Source organism: Nipponia nippon, unplaced genomic scaffold, assembly GCF_047370975.1.
Source record: "Nipponia nippon isolate SJK-2023a ecotype South Korea unplaced genomic scaffold, ASM4737097v1 scaffold_2, whole genome shotgun sequence".
Lineage (NCBI taxonomy): Eukaryota > Metazoa > Chordata > Aves > Pelecaniformes > Threskiornithidae > Nipponia > Nipponia nippon.
In genome coordinates this window covers 61,313,703-61,327,999 of record NW_028262336.1, presented here as the reverse complement: position 1 = coordinate 61,327,999, position 14,297 = coordinate 61,313,703, and the positions used below count along the sequence as shown (strand labels likewise).

The 14,297-nt window shown below is 44.1% G+C and overlaps 1 protein-coding gene across 1 annotated transcript in view; it reads left to right on the top strand.

Moving 5' to 3' along the window:
* The first annotated feature begins 3,051 nt into the window (after positions 1-3,051).
* RFX8 (regulatory factor X8) overlaps positions 3,052-14,297 on the top strand; it is a 28,861-nt gene continuing 17,615 nt past the window's right edge. Inside the window, exons 1-4 of the mRNA XM_087758648.1 lie at positions 3,052-3,101; positions 6,490-6,613; positions 9,378-9,439; positions 10,952-11,038. Coding sequence (XP_087614774.1) covers positions 3,052-3,101; positions 6,490-6,613; positions 9,378-9,439; positions 10,952-11,038 — 323 coding nt within the window. The remainder of the gene's footprint in view (positions 3,102-6,489; positions 6,614-9,377; positions 9,440-10,951; positions 11,039-14,297) is intronic.

Below are 14,297 nucleotides of genomic sequence, written 5' to 3'. Positions count from 1 at the left end.
ATTCTTAAATGCTTTGCTGAAATTAAGCGGTCTTACAGACATGCTGACATGCTTTGCTGAACTGGGTTTTCATGCACAAGAGTTCGCTTGCCATAGGCACTTAGGAGAGGAGCCTTCCTCATTTGCATTCATGTTGAAGTGTGTGCCTTGTGAAGGTCACAGAGTTTTCTACAACGTCAAAGCATTATATTCAAGGAGAAGGTGGTTGCAATCCTGTTTTGGTTTTGCTGCTGCTCCAAATCTCATGACACAACCAGATATAATCTTTTGTATTTTCTGAATTCTGTCAAGTTGATTTATTTTAAACTAAGTTTGAAAGGTAGCTACGAGTCGGAAGATCTCCCTTCACAGTAAACTGATCAGATTGAGGTAATGCCTGATCATTGGCATTATTCAGATATCAAAGGAAAATTCAGTAAATTTTTGCACAGATGTCATTTCGTCCCTGGTAGGTCAACTAGTAGAGGTAAAAAAACCAACACAATGTACCGATTGATTTCTCAAAGCAGGATATTTACCGTTGTCCACCAGGACTCTTACTCCAACACTGACCAAATTCTTTTAACTTTTCATATTGAAAATTTGATAGTATGTTGCTCCAGGGCCTTGGTTTGGTGGGTGGCAGGGAGGGATTTGGGGTTTTGTTTTTACTTTTCAACCTCTTTTACCCATCTCTTTCTACAGGAGAACGAATGAAATAAATACCATAGATGCCCCTCCTAATTTTTGGTCAAAATTTTGTTCAGTCAAAGTGCATGTTCATTAAATACTCTTTCATTTTATGCAAGGAGGATGTCCATGACAGCAATAAACAGCTTTGCAACTTTCAGCTTATGCAAGAATAAAGACTTACTACAGCTTGACCTAGTGTACATCCACCCAGTCCTCTCTGACTGGATTAAATTGAAGGAGCAGATTTCAGGTTTTCAGTCAAATTCTACTAGCAGCCTGGTATTTAAAATCAGAATCCCCCTTCTCTCCCACCCCCCTAAAAGTGTTAGATTTATTATTATTAGAAAGGTTAAATAGACATTTAAATAGACATTTTCTGAAAAACTGGAAAAACCCTAATCGAATAGTAGTAGTGTCAAGATCTGAACAGCACACAGATCCGTCTATCTCGTTATCGTGATCTGGAAATTGGGCAAGAGAAATTCTGTGACCTACTTCATATTTCTCAAGCTATGGACAGTACCTGGACAGTTTCTTTGGGCAGCATTTGCTTCCCCTCATCAAAACTTTTCTGAGTAGTAGGTGTTGTCCAGGGACTTTCTGATCTGTGTGACTCCCTTTGCTTTCAGTCTGTCACCACAGAAATAGTCCATTTATCATTTTTCAGTTTTAGATAAGTTGCAAATGTTTTTTTCCTGCTAAGGCATCTTTGGGCCTATGGACCTACACGAACTTTGTGCAGTTTCAGACAGGCCCAGAAAGCCAGCTGTTGGCCATGAACCTTGAGAACTACGACCAAGACTGAGGCACATGCAGACATGTAAGCAAGCCAGTTGTTGGAAACTGGAGATGAGGTTTCCTCTTCCCCAGGTACATCAAGTGGAAGGCAGAGCCATGGCTGCGGTGTGGACAGGCACGCCCGAGCCAGCAGTGACTGCGCCCGGCACGGGCACAGCTGCAGTCTGGCAGGGACAGCGCAGACTTCAGCATCTGCTGGAAAACCCACCTCAGAAGCTCTGCAAGTACTTACACGGCAAAACCACACAGGTCTTATGGTTGCTGCAATACGATTGCTGATGGTTCTTATGACAGCTGTTTTAAAGCAACTCGAATAAGCTTTCACTCCGCGGTATTTGCAGGAGTATTTGCTGTGTAAGCTGGAGGTCAGTAGGCTATGGAGACACAAAATCAGACATGAACCAAGAACTGTAACTGAGGGAAGCTTCTGCAACAGGTTATTAAGTACAATTATTGACGGCAGATTGTACTGGTTACAATGTGTATACTAACCTGCGTTTTGGGCAGACATCATTTTCAAGGCTTTGGTTTGGGGCCCTGTGAGTGAATAGCATCTTCCCCTGGGGGTCTCAACACAGCACGAGGCTTTACAGCTTACATGTATTATACATGACATCTGTGTGCACTGCTCCTCAAAAGCGAGCTACATTGAGGGACTAGAAAACCAGCAGCCTTCCACCACAAATCCCTCTTTCCTGGTCCCCTGTCTCCCCCCGCCTTTCTTATTGCCGTCTACCGACACCTTAGCTTTGGTCACCTTGCCATAACAAAGCAAGCAAGCCCGCCTGTGTCATAGGTGGGCTTCCAGCAGCTAACTAACATGAGGCAGCCATGGGAGTTACTGATAAGCTGAGCTCTGATGTAACCCAATGCCATCCACTAGGAAGCTTTCCGAGGCTCCAGCCATGCATAATTTATTTTTGCCAGTCACATGGCAGTAAAGCTCATTTTGCATAATGGCCACTTGCAATGGAAAAGCGCTTCCAGGGTTTCAGTGGAGCAGACAGCCCTTTCATCTACCTATATCAAAGAGAAATTAAACAATTAGGAGAGTTTACAGCATTCTTGTCGAAAACTCTGAAAATAACGTTTTAGAGATGGGTCTTCTCCAACCGAAATGATTCTACGACAGGTGCAAAAGCTATTATGACAGCGCTTAGGCTACGCAAGTGTTCATTTACGCCTCTGTGTCCCTCCCGATTTACATACAGTTCATTTTCTCACCTGCAGTGCCCACACAATTCCCGCCTGGCCGCCGAGGACCCGGTGCCGGGCAGGGCTGCATCGCGCCTGCCGCTCGCCCCCGAGCCGCAGCCGGCCCCGGGCCGCCCCCGGCGCTCAGCCGGGCGCCCACGCGTGGGCGGGCGGGCTCCCGACCCAGGCCGCCGGGCCCCGCCGGCCCCTCTGCAGCCCGGCAGCGGGAGGCGGTGAGGCCGCGCCCGGGAACCGGTGAGGAGCCGGTGAGGCCGCGCCCGGGAGCCTCGCACCGGCAACGGGCTCCGAGGGCGGAGGCGGCGCGCGGCCACCCGCCGCCCCGCCGGCCGGTACCCAACGGCCCGGCAGCGGCCGGCGGCGGCCGGGATGGCCGAGGGCAGCCCCACCTCCCTCCTGCACCTCTCCATCATCCGCTGGTGCGTGCTGCCCCGGGCGCCCAGCGGCGGGGCGGCCGGGGGGAGGGCCGGCGGCGGGGGGGGGGGGGTGGCGGGGCTGGTCTCCCCCGCCTCGCCGCGGGTCTCGCAGGACCCGGCCGGTGGGCTCGGTGCGGGGAGGGCAGGAATCCGACTCTTAACACCTGCCGCAGTTCATAGGACAGAAGTCTGGTTTGCTGCAGAGGCCCCATCATCATGGCGGCGCATAAACGGCGCCATGAAAGCAGGGAAATTTCCATCTCCCGCAAGTCTTACTGACGTGGAGGTGGTTTGACATGGGGGAAATGGGATTGTGTCTCAGCTTACCCACTCACGGGGATCTGGCCGCCGGGCTGCCATCCACTTGACGTGATGCTGCAGTGCAGATGGCGAGGACCGTCCCTGGCTGGACCACTCGTGGCTGGCCCGCTTTTACCCCGCGCCGTGGGCGGCTGCGAGGCTGCACAGCCGGTGGCACGCTGGCATTCGGGGTGATGCTGAGTGGCTGACGTTCTCCGAGGTTATGTGTCCTTGAGGTGAAGGTAACGGTTGAACACCTCACTGAGATGCTTTCTGTGGTGGAGCAAGGCTGTCACCGTCAGTTTCTTGTGCTTTGAGAAGAGCATCATCTGCCGTGTGACAGTGAGAGAGAAACGCGGGTTACTGCCCTTCTTTCCCCAGGCACAGCTGTGTCCAGCTAGTAAACAGTGTTGAAAATTTGTGTGGAACAGTAACAACACATACAAGTGAACTTCTAACTTGACAGCAACTAATCTTCAATCTTTTTATTCTCCCTCTCAGTAACACCTGAGCAGCGGGCGTTTGTCTCTTTTGCTGTGATATAGATACCACTAGTCCCATTTTACAAGGACTGAAGGAAGAGATTCATCCAAGGTCATCCAACAAGTTTGAGGCACTGCAAAAAACTGAGTCATAAACAATCCTTGAAAGGATTTTTTTCATCGCAACAACCTTCTGAATCACCTTTTCAAGTTTTGAAAATTTTTAAATATTTAGCTTCATTTTATGGTTGGTGCATTGACAATAGTAAACGAGATTTTGGTCCAGAGATGGTTTAACAGCAGACTTGCACACCTGTATAATGGCCTGGCTGCCAAGGGTTCACATATATCAGGTGGCAAACCCCAAAACCTGGAGGCAATTTGAGGTCCTAGAACCATTCAGATAACGAACCCAACGGAAAGTGTGGACAGAAAGTAGTAGATGCGTGGAGGACGTCTTTCCCCCTGTGCTTTTTCTTTATCCTCCATCTTCCTCCCTTGCCACTCTTTCCTTTTGATTTTGTTGTCTTCATTAATGGTTTTGTTTTGATGCATGCCATAAATGCTCGGGTTTTGAGAACCTCGGGGCTAACAGGCAAGAAGAGGAGCGCAGTGCTCTTTGTGGTTTTTTTTTTGCCTGATAGACAGTATTTTTTTATTATGTGTCAGCACTAAGAACATGTTTGACTTGTTATTTGAAAAAGGCTGGCAGTTTAATAGATGATAAATTCACAAAATGAAGTTCCCAAATATTTTGTCACTAAATAGTTAAATGCTGAGGCAGAACTATTGGCAGAAACCAGCTACTGAAGCATGAATTAATTTCTGCTGCACTTCCAATGACTCTTGTGGCATTATATTAAGGATGAATTTGGACTTGGGTTTAATCTCCTCTGGGACTGCTCAATTACGAAGGGTTTTGAGATGGTTGCTCTGGAAGAAACAAGCATTTCTGCCTGCTGAGAGGCAGAGCTCAGTCAGGACTCTTACCTAGAATAAATTTCATTTACCTTTCAGCCCCATGATGGGAAATACCCCATTAACGCAGCAGATCCCCTATCTTCGGTGCAAGTTCCTGCTCACTTCTAGCTGTGAAGCGTTTGCTGTCGGGTGGTGGGGCTGGAGGTGGTGAGGAGCTGGCAGGGAGCCCAGCACAGCTCAGCCCCGGCGCCTGGCAGCCCCAGCCTCTTGGGTTGGTCGGTGAGAAGATGGGCTCCGAGGAGGTAAAAGCCAGGCATTTTGGGGCCTTTTGCTAGGGAAAGGGAAAGCTGGGGGAGGCAGGCAGCCTTCTTCCCGGGAGAAAGGGGAGGAGGCGTGAATGAAAGGTGAGGTAGACATGGTCAGACTGCACAGCAATCATCTTGCTCTGTCTGTTCTAGCAAGCCTGTTTGCTGAAGACCTTCTTCACTACCTACTGCCAATGCAGCTAATACAGAAAGATAAACACTGGGTCACCTGAAACCAGGCTACTAATAAAAGAGAGGAAGCTGATTTAAAATCCAGCTGGCTTATCTCACCTGGTGATTATGAAAAGCCTGCTTTCCCAACCAACCTGATTATCGGTAAAGGCACAGTGAGTAACTGGCACTGTGCTGCACTAGCGTTCAGCTGATAACTTCATTAAATATGCATAAATCATTTGGTATAACGGAAGCAGTGAGAAAACACTGTCATATGATCAGTGTGTCATGCTTTGAAAATTAATCTCTCTGCTTCTTTGCTCCAGCTTCGCTCCTGTGTTTGTACTGCAGGAGGCTATTATCTTCTGACATCGAAACCATTGGCATTATCTCATAATTAAAGGTCTTTTTTTTTCTGGTGAAGGTAATACTTTAGGCTAATAAGTAACTAAGTCTACGTCTTCCTCACCTTATTCACACAAGTAGTTGCATTTACTTGGCTATGACCACTCTGATAAGTAGGATGAGTAAGGGAGTTGGCCAAAGAATGAGGATTTAAACACCTTAACCAGTTTCAGTCCTGGCAGTTCTGTCACATAGTAACTGTAAATTAAAATTCCATTCTCTTACTAAACTTGTGCTAAATTCAGTGAGGTTGTATAAGAACAGAATTTAGTCCTTCATAGTTTGTGCACTCTCCATCCCAAAACACTGTATTGCACATTTTAGATGGAAAAATGCTCATATTACCACCTTTGGTATAGTGGAGACCTTTATAATTAGAAGTTTGAAGTTACATCCTTTGATGTAACAACAGTTACCATATGAGAGATGCTAATACTTTCTGTATTGGTAATGCTATAACGATATTACTAAGTTGCATTTTTTTATTAAAAACAATGAGATCTAGTTAATTTCTTAGCAGAGTCTCACATGACCTCTCATATACTTTGGAAACAAGGAAAGTAGAACTAAAAAAGTAAAAAGCAAACACAGAATATATATATGTATATATATGAAGATACATCATTTTTTTCCCAGAATACAGATTAACGTAATAGTAGTAGCTCTCTTTTTGATTTTACGCTTCTATGAAGTTGGAGTAACTATTACGGAGTTCACGGTAAACCTGATGAGCTATTAAAATCACAAACTAACAATTCTTTCTTCTAATTCTGACAGAAACCAATTGATGTTCTTGTTTTAAAGGATAGCTGATAATTTCTCTTTGTGTGAAGGATGCACTGTACCCCGTTGGCTCGTATATGAATTGTATATGGAAAGCTGCAGTCCAAATTCCAAGTATCAAGTAAATTCAGCCACCTTTGGAAAGGTACAGAGTAGATAGGGTATATAAGATTAGAAGCAGAGATACGTAAACAGAAAATCTGATGATCAAATGTACACGCTGCATATCAAAAGAGATTAAATAACAGAGAAGAATGAATATGTAACGTATTATGCTTGTGTCTTTTCTAATATATTTCTGGTAAGCCCTCATGTAGACGCAGTTACGCTGGAGAAAAGAGTGTTGTCTGTGATGCAGTTTATTTTCTTCAGGGAACTGGTGTATGTTATACTAGCAAAGATTTGTTTTGCCAATATATTTTAGAAAGCTTTATCAGGGTAAACGGCGCAAGGTTAATGACCTCATGCTGAGGACCTGATTCTTCTGTCCTTAAAAGATCCTTTTGGTTGTTACATAGTTTTATACTTCCCTTTTTAAGTATACTTGGGAAGATTTTGCTCCAAACACACCCTAAAAAAGTTGTCATAGAACCATCCAAGCAAAACAAATGCAGATGTGAAACCCAATCTCCTTTAAACAGTTCCACTCTTCTAATATATGGAGGTTGATACAACCTACAGAGCAATTACCGCTTAGAAATCCCAATTGCAACAAACACTCATAGCTATTCAACTTCATTTAACAAATTAAGGAAGATAGAACACCTTGTGATTATTTGTTGCTGAAGACTTTTTGTTCAGTATTTCCTATTTTTATTGCTAATGTTATTCTATTAATGCCCATGGTAGGAGCTACTAAGCATTTTTTTAACACAAACCCAAAATAATTTAAGCAAAAGTTATGTCTGAAATCAATTTCATTTGTGCGGATAACCTCGTTTTACGAATCATTTCTCTCAATTCAGTTGAATCTAATTTTTTTTACTGGGTAAGTTAAATCACTTTTACTTACAATTAAGATTTGAGTGAGTGATCCAGTGTGATTTATTACCATAGCTTAATGGATCATCACCCATCAGCCAAGCCCATAGGTAGAATTTGCCTGGCTCACGTTAGATGTCTGCCATGAAGCTAGTCACCTTAAAATCTCTTGGTGGTCAATGGAGAGAAATAAGTAGTTACATATGATTCCTCTCACCCTAAATGAGTCATCTCAGGCGCCTCAGATGAAATGTGCCTCGGAACTGCCTGTTTTTCTCCATTGACTACAGAGTCTGCAGTGACTGGCTTAGACATCTCTACCTTGTAACCATGTAGGTAAGATGAATCCCATCCTGTCTGCACACTTTCAGGTGCTCCAGCATGACCGAGTTACCACCTGTAAGCTAAGCCTTCCTGAGGTTTAAGTTAATGCATTTGACTTTTAAGCTGGGACAGGCGTGGATGAAGCATGAGTCTGGTCACGCAGAAGAGCTTAACTGATGAGCCATAGCTGCTATAGGTTGGTGCTTGCGACTGTTTGCTCACAGCCTTAACCGACCCAGTGCATTACGGTGCAAGTTAACACATCCCAAGTGAGCAAGCTGGGGTGCAGCTCCCCAGTGGCTTGAAATGGTCTGTCCTTCTGCAGCAGGAGGCGGGACTGTGCAGCAAGAGGCTGAGGAGGGCAGGAACTGCAGCAACCTGGTTTAAACTAAAGGTGCACATGTAATTGGTTACCACAGCCTAGCTAATGGGCTGAGCTATTAATAATTCATCAAGCTGTAGTAGCCTGGATGCACTACATGTGTGTGGACTGTAAGGACTTTCGGAGTTAAGCCCCGTGTGAATCAAACTGATGATTTAAGACACTACTAATCTCATCTGCCCTATCCCTCTGCCCAAATACACTGCTGTCCCTGTAGAAGAGGCAGTGGGAAGAAGTAATGATGTGTCTCATGCCACAGAAGCCCCAGTTTCATAGGCTGTTCTTTTAGGAAAATGGGATTATGGTAAAATACCAGCTTGAGAAAGGGAGCAGCTGGGGTGGGTGCACGCAGAAACGTGCAAAGAACAGGACCACTCTAACACTGTTAAAACTGGAGGTGCATGTTAGTGTGAGTTGGGGAAATTTGTCCTTGAGCAGGCCTTTGGACCGGCAAACCGCACTTTGCAGACTCCAAACTTTGCACTGCTGAGTGGAGGCTCTCCTCACTCCTCACTAATGTTGAGTACTCGATCCTCTGTTCCTGCTATATAGGGAATGTCAGCTCCAGCTGTCCTGGGTTAGTCTCTGTCTTCACAGGACAGCTCATGCAGAATAATCAGAGTGAAGTGGATTATTACCCTGACAGTATCTTATTACTCTGTAGGACCTAACCCTGACAGATGCTGCGTGACCTCAGTTCACATTTACCACCATGGTGGTCAAAAGGTTGTTTGCAGCTTGATAATTCAGGTCCCTTTAAAAACGGTAAGTCAGGCCCTATCCTGCAAGAACTCCTTGCAAGAGTGAGTGGGTAGGCAAAGTCCCTTGTGTAAGTCCTGCGCAAACAAGTAAGGCTTGCAGGTCTGGCAGAGTACTGGAGAATCACGGCACCTTTGAGTTCCCCGAGCAGATATACCCCACCTGACTGCGGGTGGTCTCTTGCTGTGTGCACTGACTGTGTGTCAGTGCAAGGTAAACCAGACTAGTCTAAAATTTCCTACCTGAGGGAAGTAATCCCTTAAAGTACTTAGATTTCGATCCGCAAAAGCCTGATTGAGTTCATTTCAACAGTTACCCTTTGAGAGGTATGTAAGAACAGGTATTAGCTTGCAAATGATGGAAAGCAAAAGAAGTGATTAAGGAGAAAAAAATGTGGCAGATATGTTTTTGCGTTTTAGAATTAATTTACCAAATATCTCTAATTTTCTGTTTGTTTTTTTAGCTTATTCGGTTAGTTTTCCCAGGTCTGGGGACGAGAAGGCTGGGCACAAGAGGGAATACCAGGTATTGGTGTTGCTACCTTTGTTTGAAAATGTTATTTGTAACTGTTCTAATAAAATTTTAAAATGGCTGAATGTTCAGCTCCAGCACTGTAATACAGCAGCTGAATTGTTGGTTGCAAGTCTGTAACACATCGCAAGATCCAGAGTGATTCGTGATGTCACCAAGTACATTAAAATAGAGTTAATTCCATGAAAATCACCACATCAGAGCTGCTTTGGTAGCGCATGAATTCCAGATCAGACTGGTTTTTAAAAAATCAGTGCTTTGAGTTGTAATACCTTTTACAGCATGGCTTGCATGAGGCATCTGCCAGACATCACAATCTTACTCAGAGCTCTTGAGACACTGGGTCAGGAAAGCCTGGCTCCGGGATGCACGGGGGTGGCAGCTGTGATTAATGTCTGTGTTGTGCTTTTCATCCCTGTACATATCTGTGGAGTGACCCAGCATGTACTGGTGGTCAATGGAAATGTTGTAAACAGTTTGAAACCACTTAAATTGGACCACTTCAGATCCTCCTCCTGCATGTCCTTTCTTTTCCCTTCCCTCTCTTCTAGAGCACAGAGAGTCTGATACTCTTTCATCGATTCAATGTCCAAACTTATAATCACACTCTGAACATCCAGACTGGAAAAAGGGATGTTTTAAGGGCATTGAGACACAGCAATTTTACAAACATTTTGAATAGCTGTCAAGTACTGGCTTTGAGGCTGACATGCCCTTACTTGATCTACGACTTTTCTCCACTAGTCTGGACTTGCTATCAGTTTGATCCAGTGAGATTCTTTATTTTGGGAGTGCCTTACCGCAGACACTCCCAGGCTTCTCCTCATAGCTGGCAGGATTTGGGATGGGTGCGTGATAGCCCCCAGCCTCCATGCTCTCTCTTCCCATCAGCAAAAGAGATGATGGCTCTCTCTGCTGGCAGCTGGTGGCCCAAAACCACTGCGCTGCTCCCCTGGCTTCCCAGTGACCTGGGGAAGAGCCAGCTGGTAGCACCTGGGTAGCAGGGATGGCGACTCTGCTGCTCACCAAGGTTGGGATAAACCTTAGAGGAGGTCTGGTGGGTTTCTTGGGTTTTAGCTTGCCATGACCACCGATGGACCACCCGGTCCCTAAACTACCATGAATGGCTGCGGAACAACTGCACTAAATCTTTCAACTACCATGGGGATATGGGGTCCTCTGTCAGCTGGGACTCTGGTCCCTGACTTCACTAAGGGTCCTGTACAAATCTGTTGCACTCCATGCACTAGCTTATGTGTGTTTGTTTAGAAGAAGGTATCATTCCACTGCAAAAACTGTTAAAAAGAGTTAATAAACAGTTTGTTCAATTGTTTTCTGTTGGGAAAAATACATTTTCAACAGAATTTAAAAAAAACAATGTAGCTATTTTACTTGGTCTTTTCTTGTTTATATAGGATGATCATCTGCTTTCAAAGGAGGAATATGAATTATTTGCTGACTTGTTGAAAATCATGTTTGTTGGTTCATTTTTTTTTTATTTTCTAGGTATCATTATGATGGAATAGCTATCAAGAAGAACTCTTCCTTTTATGCACGTTATTACTCTCTTCTGTCTGAAAAAAATTATCACAGGTTTGTTTTTTTAAATGTTTTAATCATAAAATGTCACATGACAGTCTATATATTTTCTGCATCTAAAAGTCTGTAAATCATCTGTTGAACATTGACAACAGTATTATATTTTTCTTATTATTATACACACTGTAAAAGTGCTGTGTCCTTAAGTGCTGTGCCCTAATAGAGAAGCTCCATTTTGAAAACATGCCCTGCCTAATCAGACTTCCTTGAATTGGACGTTTTAGCCACGTAGATCTTAAGAGTAGGAACTCGTGCCAAAGCTAAAAGAGGAGCTTAATATACTGAGACCCTAAATGGGAGCTCAAATAAACATATTGACAATTGCTTCATGCCATCATAGCACCTTCCGTGTTAAACAGTAGGCTGAAGAGATATGTATTAAAGTATAAATGCACTGTTTTGAAGAGTCCTACACGCAATCATGTTATCTGGGTTTTTTTACTACTTGAAACAATGAGGCATGTTACTTTGAAAATACTGCCTTCACTTTGTTTTAAAATTTCAGTTTTTAAAATCACCTCTTGTACGGAAACAACAATGAGAAAATGTGTAAGACGAGTATAAGTTGATTGCAAAAATTAAAAGTCTGAAAATAATTGACGAATGTAAGATACTTTGGCAGACTAAACTGTAGACATGAGCACGTTCCAGCTGGAGGCAGGCGAGGAAGAGTTCTCGTGGTTAAGCTCATGGTTGAGATAAACAAACCACAGGCTTGCCTTTCTCCCCAGAAAAAAGGAAGGGAAATGCTGCCACCCCTGAGCAGTTTTACACTCCTTTTAAATGCACAGAAGAAAAATAGGGGCAGCCTATGCCTTGGACTTTGGAGACCAAGCTCACATCCTCACTCTCTTACAGACTTGTACATGACTTTAAGGTGTATATGGATAAATTCTGTACTTTGGTTTTCATTCTTTAAAATGGAGATACAGAATTTTTCTATAGCATGAATGTTAGAGGGATGCAAGTCAGCCTATAAAGCCTCCAGGTATTCTGGTGATGACGAAAGCTGTTTCAGTGCCTGTGATATTTCACATGATGATAGTTACTTAATTGAATGCATGCTCTGTGAGAGAACGGGAAGATTATACCCATAGGTTTATTGCCCTTCTCCACAGGTTTTACAGCAGAGTAATGCTGCAGAAGGCCATAGAGTGACACCAGTAAAGAATGGGACAGGGCAGAGGATCAGGTTCTGCAGATGATCAAGTGGCAATCAGTTGCTGTGAGACCAAAGAAATTATTCATAGGCAACTTGAGGCTCGTTTCCCATAAGACCCTTACTGAAGTGATATCCCTCACTACCTGTGCACCCAGTATAACCAGAAGAGGCCTAAGATTTGACATCTGTAACGAGGAAAGGTCTTGGACACTGTTCAAGGCACATTGCAGGTCTGTGGCTGCCTCTCTGCTGGTATTTCTTCTTCAGGGAAAGAAAGGTGTTTCCCTGCAGCATCACTTGAAAAGAGCAGCCTCACTGGGCATAGTAGGAGAGCTGCTAGTCCTGGTCATGGAAGGGATAAGAGAGAGAACAGGACAATTTGAACAGTTGCTCTTTTTCCTCCCAGTGTAGAAACATGCTGAAAAATTACAAGAAGTAGGAGGAACCAAAGAAGCGATGTTGGCTAAGTCCAGGCCAGGTGCAGAAACAAAGCCTTTAGCCACTGCTAGGAGCCAGGAGCACCACGTAGGCCAGCATAGCTTGTGTCCTCAGCCCATTTCATGGAAACAAGCCATGTTCCCTGACCGGTTCGGGAACACACTACAGCCCATGCTTAACCGTAGGGGAGCCACTGCACTGGCTGCAAGCCTCCCTCTCCTTCTCCACCAGCTGCCAGAGGTGCCTGTTCAGACACCTACTTTTAGAAAACTATATTTAATTTGGTCAAACCAAGGAAAAGGAGGTGTATTCCAGGGAAAGGGCTGACATCAACCAACCATCTAGTGATCTTGATATAGTTTCTTGGGATAACTTTTCAGATTTAAAAAAAAAATCAAAATATAAAGATCATGTTAAGACAAAGATCATCTTTCTAGTTGCAACAGAAAAGTCTCAACTACAAAATTATCTTGTCTGATGCTTCCTTCATTTAAGACAGTTATAAGAAGTCACTAAGCTGTTGTGTGAAGACCGACAGCTGAAATTAGAACAGCTTCCACTCTAAATGCAGCCACACGTCCCTGTCCCGAGCCAACGTGCACACCCGCAACACCTGGGCGGCCGGGTGTCACAGTTGCTTCTTAGTGTCTGATAAAGGACAGCAGCAAAAAATGGAGAGAAAGCAGTAAAAAAGCACAAAACAAAGCCAGAGAAGCATGAGTAGCACAACTCTAAAAAAAATAATTAGGCCACATATACAAAATAAGCAGCAGCTTTGACCAAATAAGCGAGTTTGTTTCCATCTGTTTTCAGAGTTTTGTACATTCTTTGCAAATAAATAGGAACACATCAAGGAAATACCTCATCTTTACTGTCTTCTCAGTAGGCTTCAGTATTTTTTGAAATCAGAACTAGTTTTTCATCATCCAATGAAGTTGATAAAACCAGAAATGGCAAATTCTAGATTTATTTGTTAAATAGAAAATTGAAATTTAGAAAGAGTAATGAAAACTTGAAGACTTTTCTGCCTGCAAGAACAAATTTTGGTCTTGCAGAGGTAATCGTATAATTGCAGCAGGGGTATTTGACCCATAACATCTCAATTTTTGAGAGTGTGTTGGTGTGGAAATTTCCAAATTATAGCAAAGAAGATTTTTAATATACCATTTCAATGCAGTCCAAATACTGGTCTGTGGACCAGACCCAGCTAATGGGATATACTTCTCTCTGGCTTGTTGCCACTTCCCTCTGGCAGAGACAGGGGATGTCTGTTCGAGTAGGGAATGTGTCCTAAATAACTATTGCTCCCTCCCATGCCTGAACAGAGTCCAACAGGCAGATGCTTCTTCTGGTGCATCTACTTGAGGGGAAGATGGAGCCGGGAGCCCAGCTGAGAGACCAACACATCCACCCAACCTGCGGGCTGGTGAAGAAAGGGACGGTTTCAAAACTACAATGCCCCTCTCTCTAATTACTGAAAAGACTATCTCTTCACCATATTAAGGTAGTCGGCAGTTGACATGGCGCTGGTAGTGAGGAACTGGACCCGTGAAGGCTCTGGCAGGTTGGGAGCTTTGCTTGCTGGTGCAATAGAAATGGCAGTAAGATTTTAACGGTTTGCCTTTGACTACAAAGAAGGCATTTGCATTTTGA